The 7,131-nt window shown below is 31.2% G+C and overlaps 1 protein-coding gene across 1 annotated transcript; it reads left to right on the top strand.

Moving 5' to 3' along the window:
* The first annotated feature begins 1,599 nt into the window (after nt 1-1,599).
* Nucleotides 1,600-3,334, top strand: LOC112511614 (F-box protein At5g50450-like). The gene is made up of 3 exons (XM_025117303.1): nt 1,600-1,961; nt 2,092-2,254; nt 2,378-3,334. The coding sequence occupies exons 1-3, from the start codon at nt 1,804-1,806 to the stop codon at nt 3,170-3,172; spliced, it is 1,116 nt and encodes a 371-aa protein (XP_024973071.1). The 5' UTR covers nt 1,600-1,803; the 3' UTR covers nt 3,173-3,334.
* Nucleotides 3,335-7,131: the final 3,797 nt, after the last annotated feature.

Genomic DNA, 7,131 nt, shown 5'->3' with positions numbered 1-7,131 from the left:
ACACCAAAAATTGTTTGGACTCTCATTTTTTGGCCAAAAACCGGTCTCACGCATGATGTTGTGCAAATCATTTTGATTATGAAGCTGACAACCTAAAACGATAATATTGTTTCAAATTTTGTTTTATTTTCCGTCTCTTTCGATGCTAATTTTATAGTTTTTGTGATTTTAAATCATTAATCAGATGATTTATAACTTCAAAGTTAAAATGTTCCATTGGTCAAATATTTTGAAATAATGTTTTTAACCCAAAGTATTTGTTGTTCTTGCCCGGATAAGTGTTAACCCAAAGTATTTCATAATCAAAATGATTTGCATAACATAATCTAAATATTATATATATATATATATATATATATGGGCCCATTCAAGGAAGAACTAAGTAGTTTGTGGTAACTGTGGGATCCAATCTCAACCACAAATCAATAGATAAATTAAAAAATTATAATTTTGGTAATTCTTAATTAAAATTTTAATGTAAGAACATTTTAGGTATTTTCCCTCATCTCTCCTCTATTCTCTTCTCTCTCCGTCCCCGTCTTCAGGCCTTCGGCCACCTTCTTCTGGTGATACCACAGTGTGATACTCAAGCACATATAAGATACATTGTGATACCACATTGTTACATATCCGATCGACCACACAAACGACCTCGGTGTGATACCCAATCACATATAAGATACATTGTGATACCACTATGGTATCACTGAAGGACGGTGGCCGGAGGCGGGGGGACGGAGACCAGGAGACGGAGAGAGAAGAGAGGAGAGAGGAAATAGGAGAGATGAGATAAAATACCTAAAATGTCATCGTATTAAAATTTTAATTAAAAATTACCAAAATTAAAAATTTCTTAATTTATCTATTGATTTGTGGTTGAGATTGGACTTCATGGTTACCACAAACTAATTAGTTCTCATTTGATTAGGCCCCCATATATATATATATATATATATATATATATATATATATAGTTGAGTTCATGCAAGAATGAAAATTATGGTGAGAAAGGTAAAGGGATATCCACCATTGGATTAATCTTAATTGAAAATCAACGCTAATGAGGTCCATCAAAATGCTTCGAATCAATTATCGTGATAACTGTAATTCATTGGATGAGGGTGAGATTAAATTGATCAACGATCCAGATTTATTCTTATACTTCTCACCTTAACTCTTACTATTACACGATTTTTCGTATATCTATGCTATATTATAAAGCATTTAACAAAAACTCTAAAAAACTATTTTTTATACGTAAAGTTCGTTTATTAATGCATATTACATATCTATATTTATATTATATTATAAAGCATTTTAAATAAATTGTGCTTACGCACAGTCTACTTGCAATCTTGAGTTTTAAGTAATATACATCAATAAACAATACTTTACATATAAAAAATGATTTTTAAGAGTTTTTGTCAAATGTTTTATAATATAGTATAGATATAGATATAGATATGTGTGTGTATACATATAACCCTATATATATATATATATATATATATAGTGTATATATATATATATATATATAAATAAACAGACGTATACACCACACCATATTCTTGTAGTATGTTCTTACGTGGGTTCTTTGTCCTTAATAGTAGCAGTTTCATTCATCCATCTTTTCTCCTCCATTCCTCCTCATGAACTATAAAAACCTTTTCAAAATTTCTTTATTATCAGTTTCGGCAACAAACTAGTGAATCAACCGTTCTAGATGCTGTGTATTTCTGCATTTAGACTAAGAGCAGGTGGGTTTTTCAAATCCTTCATCTATACACAGAAACACAGAGATTCATGACGAAGAAGCTATGCGAAGGAGAAGCTGTTCATCATGGAAGAAGAAGAAGATCCGATCTATTTGAATCGTTACCTGATGAAATTGTTATCTCCATCCTCTGCAAGCTCAGTTCTACCTCTTCTTCTCCGTCTGATTTCGTCACTGTTCTTCTTACGTACGTTTTCGTTTCTCCATATGCATACGGAATTTCTTCTCCGTTTTTAGATGCTTTCTTTGATTTTCATCATTGTGAACTGTAGAAAATCTAATCTAATCTGTTTTATGTTTTGATTTCATGTTTATAGATGTAAGAGGTTGAACAAATTAGGTGTTCATCCTTTGGTTTTGTCGAACGCTTGTTCGGAAACGCTTGCCGTCCGAGCTAAAAACTGGTCGGATGAGGCTCACCGGTTTCTGAAATTGTGCGTCAACGCCGGCAACAAAGAGGCGTATTATACTCTCGGAATGGTAATTAGTAATTAGTAATTAATTCGTAATTAGTATTGTGAAAACCGACTTGATTAACGGGATTTTCGTCGTAGAAATCATAGTTTTCTTTCGTTTGATTAGATATTTTTGGTGTTTTTTTAGATCCGATTTTATTGTTTACAAAATCGAGGAAGTGGAGCGTCGTTAATGGCGAAGGCAGCGATTAAGTCTCACGCGCCGGCACTGTACTCCTTGGCTCTGATTCAGTTCAACGGCAGCGGTGGTCTGAAGAACGACAAGGACCTCCGTGCCGGAGTTGCTCTCTGTGCCAGAGCGGCTTTTCTCGGCCACGCTGACGCTCTCCGGGAGCTAGGGCACTGCCTTCAAGACGGTTATGGTGTACAGAAAAACGTTGAGGAAGGACGCCGTCTACTCGTGCAAGCCAACGCGCGTGAGCTTTCGTGTATCTTACGCGCTGCCGTGAACACTTCATCGTCTCCGGTGCCGTTAGAGTTCCATAGTCAACACCACCGACGGCCAAATCTAACAGACTCAGACGGATACCTATGGCCATCCGATGACGTCAGATTATCGGAGAATGACCGGTGTAACTCACCGGGTCTGGAACTCCACCCGGCGAACCGGTTTTTGGTGGAGTGGTTCGGATTGAGAAGAAGTGGAGCTCCGGGTTTGAGGCTGTGTTCCTACGGTGGATGCGGGCGACCCGAGACCCGGAGGAATGAGTTCAGGAGGTGTTCGGGTTGTGGGACGGTGAACTACTGTTCACGTGGGTGTCAGGCGCATGATTGGAGGGTGCACCATAAGGTTGAGTGCGCACCCATGGAGGAATGGATGGGTCATGCGATTGATGACGTGGATGAAGAAGAAGTAGGTGATGATGATCGGACGGTAGAGATTGAGGAAGTAGAAGGCGATGATGACGGGATGCATGTTTGAACCTCTGGACTGTTCCGTAGGCGAATTTTTCTTCTTGTTTGTTTTGTTTTTTTGGTATTAGGATGACTTTGGAGGAGACACAAAAATAATAGTCAGCAAACAATTATCAATTCAGATTTTTTTTAAGGTATATACTATTGGAGTTGGTCTTATTTAAAAGCTGTATAAATCGGTCTTAATCACTTTTCTAGCTTAATAAATATCTTATTTAATTAATATTTTAATTGTTTTAATATAAACGTTAATTATAATAAAGGAATTTTGATAATTTTCTATAAATATTTATGGATAAATTGAATGAAAGGGTAACGTACTTTAACTTGATTTTCTATTTTGGATAACGTAATTTCAAAACTTATATTTTGGTATCTAAGATGTAAAATATTAAATATTTAAGTACTCGGGTAACCGGTTGAAACATTGATCGGTTATTATACTGATGTAGTGAGTGATCGGATGAAATTGAGTTGAATAGCAAATAATATTGAGTTGGATACCACATCACTCGTTAGATTAGCATGGTAACCGGTTAATACTTCAATCGATTACTCGAATACTTAAATGTTTATAACTTTACATTTTTACGTATTAAAATGGAAGTTTTAAAAGTATATTACCTAAGTATGTTGTTTTTTCATGCAATTTACTCAATATCTATTATTATAATATTTATAATTTATGATAATTATTTAATTTTTCAAAACATTTTTATAATGTTTTCAGAATCTATACTATATTTAAAACATTTGATAAAAACTCTTAAAAATCATTTTTTATGCACGAAGTACTGTTTATTAATGCATATTACTTAAAATTCAAAATTACAAGTAAATTTTGCGTAAGTACAACTTATTAAAACTTTATCTTTGAATTCGTGTAACTAACTGCAGATAAACGTAACTAACTGTAGATAAACATAATCAAATACAGAAGAAACATCTCATTTTAAATATAAAAAATCTTAAATATAATTAGGATAATCATTGAGTTCTAACAGAATAATTAATGATTATCTTAATAAAAAATTATATTGTTAAACCTAAATTAAATTACTTCGTTACGTTAAAATAAACTATAATAAAAATATTGAATTAAAGAAATTACAAATAGTTAAAACTTTTAAATAGTTAATTTGATACTAATATTGATATATATTTTTTAAAAAGTTATGATATTTTCAAATTTATATCTTATTTAAAAATAAAAGAATTATTGTTTTCTCAAAACCATATAAAACTGTATTATATCGACATGAATAAAAAATAAAATGAAACATTGAAATTGAGATATGTCTCGATGCATTACACGAGTACCCTTCTAATTTATTTAAAATGAGAATTTAAAATCTTCGAAAGAATTATTTAATTTAAATAGATTTTCTTTTTCTAGACATTTAATTTTAAAGTATTTGATTATCTTATTTAATTTTAAAAATATTTACTTCTTATGTTTTAAATAATAAGTTAGAGACGCATTTTAACTTGTAAGAGAATCTGTAACAGCTATGATACTTTAAAAAATTATATATTTAGGGGTTGTTTACCAAACACTTAACCGGTAAGTGTTTACCGGTAAAATTCAACACTATCATTTTAGTTCACAAAAATGACATTGTATGCAACAATTTACCTGGTAAGTGCTTACCGTGGTAAGAGTCATCGCCCTCATTTACCGGGTAAGACTTTTTTCCTTGCCGGGTAAGATTTTTGATCTTTACCACATTCATACGGTAAGGTAATGTAACTTAGTAAGCTCTTACCCAAGTAAACGTTTGGTAAACAACCCCTTAGACAAGGTTTGCTTTAACAATTATACTAAACTCTCTTTAAATTAGAAAAAATCAGTAGATAAAATGGAGAAAATAAATCTCTTAGTTTTAAAAATAAAAAGTAAAAAATATAACATAGTTGTTGAAAATAACTTATGCATGGACGGACCTATATGTGCCACCGTATTATTCATCCGTCGAAGGGTGAAAAAAATTAGGTTCGTGAAATTAGAACAAGTTTTATTTGATAGAGTTGGTTTCCAATACTTTTATTCCATCACAGACACAAGTTCAAATTTTGTTAGTGTAATTTTCTTAGTCAAATGGTGTGTCACCGTTTAAAAAAAATCCGTATATATTTTTTATAGTCAAACGGTGCTACTGTTTGGAAAAAAAATTCCCTATACTATCTATAGTATATTATAAAGCATTTGACAAAAACTCTTAATTTTTTTATGCATAAAGTACTGTTTATTGATGCATATTACTTAAAATTCAAGATTACAAACAAATTGTGCATAAGTACAACTTATTAAAGCTCTATGTTTGAATTCGTGTAACTTACTGCGGATAAACATAATTAAGTAGAGGATAAACATATCATTTTAAAATATAAAAAATCTAAAATATAATTAGGATAATTATTGAGTTCTAACAAAATACTTAATTATTATCTTTATAAAAAAATATATTATTAAACCTAAATTGAGTTACTTCGTTACGTAAAATTAAATTATAATAACAATTATGAATTAAAAAAATACACATATAATAACTTTTAAATAGTTAATTTGATACTAATATTGATATATGTTTTACAAATTTATATTTTATTCAAAAATAAAAACATTATCGTTTACTCAAAATCACATAAAATCGTGTTATATCGACATGGGTAAAAAACAAAACAAAAACATTGAAATGGAAAAAAGTCACGATGCATTACACAAGTACCCTTCTAGTTTTTTTATAATCAAATGATGTCATCGTTTGAAAAAATTTCAAGATTCATCTTTGAACTTACGTTTTCTTTTTAATAATTTTAATTTTTAATCAAAAATATATCGTAAACCTTGCAAGACCCACCTACCCGACACCTAATAAGATGATGTAAGCTTTTACAACTTTAATTTTAAAATAAATCAATATTTTTATCATTTATTTAAATTTATTTTTGACCAATTAATTGTAAAATATGTTGTTGTTAGGTTTTTTAACGAATAATTTAAAAGTGATTAAATAATTATAATTAAATAATATAATATTATTCAGATGTGTTTTTGGTGCTTATTAAAGCTGTGGATTAATCATTTTGCTGGATGTTTGAATTCTTTTGAATATTTAAATTAATTATTGATAAAATAATAGTGTATAAACCTGTTTCATTCTATTTTTTTATAGCGAATTTTCTTTATATTATTATTAAATTAATTAATTTGTTTATATTATTATTAAATTAATTATTTTCATATGTCATATACCAATTAACTATAATTGGTACGTAAAATTTTATACCATATATTAACCAATTATATTTGGTACCAACGTGTAACACCCTGAAATTCTCTTCCCCGCCGTCTCCAATCGTCCTTTTAGCGTCAAGTTTCCTCTCTTTTCCGTTACGAGGTATTTTTATACTTTCTAATATTCTTGAATTTTTATATATATATATATAAATATATGCGCATATGGTTATACTTATGTAGTTTTTATAATTGGAGTTTGGCACTTTTAGTTGTGTATCTAGTTTGAATCTAAGGGAAATCCTTCACTTTTACATTTATATTTATTACTAAGGCTTGAGATTAATTGAGGAATATAAAAATGAAAAAAAAGAAGGGGGGGGGGGGTATTACCTGTGGTACTATAACCCATACCCTATCCACCCATTCTTAGATTGACACCTTAGTTTTATTTGGAGGTCCTTACCTGCTGATGGGCTGACATGAGAAGATTCAGATAAAAAGCATGGCCTAAAACCCACCTAACTCACCTGCAACCACGCAAGAAACCTCAGTTTAGCTTCTTCCACATACTCCTTGTTGCACCTGCGCCTCCAACCTCGACCACCGACGCTCCGGCCATTTGTTCAGCTCCGAACAGCCACCAATCTGTGCTGCCTCGCTGTGTCTTCACCCTCGTCGGCAGCAGCAGCAGACTGCAGCGAACAGCAACCAATCTGTGCTGCCTT

Source organism: Cynara cardunculus, assembly GCF_001531365.2.
Source record: "Cynara cardunculus var. scolymus isolate 2C chromosome LG 4, CcrdV1, whole genome shotgun sequence".
Lineage (NCBI taxonomy): Eukaryota > Viridiplantae > Streptophyta > Magnoliopsida > Asterales > Asteraceae > Cynara > Cynara cardunculus.
The sequence above is the reverse complement of the archived record's forward strand: the minus strand, read 5'-3'. Positions and strand labels throughout refer to the sequence as shown.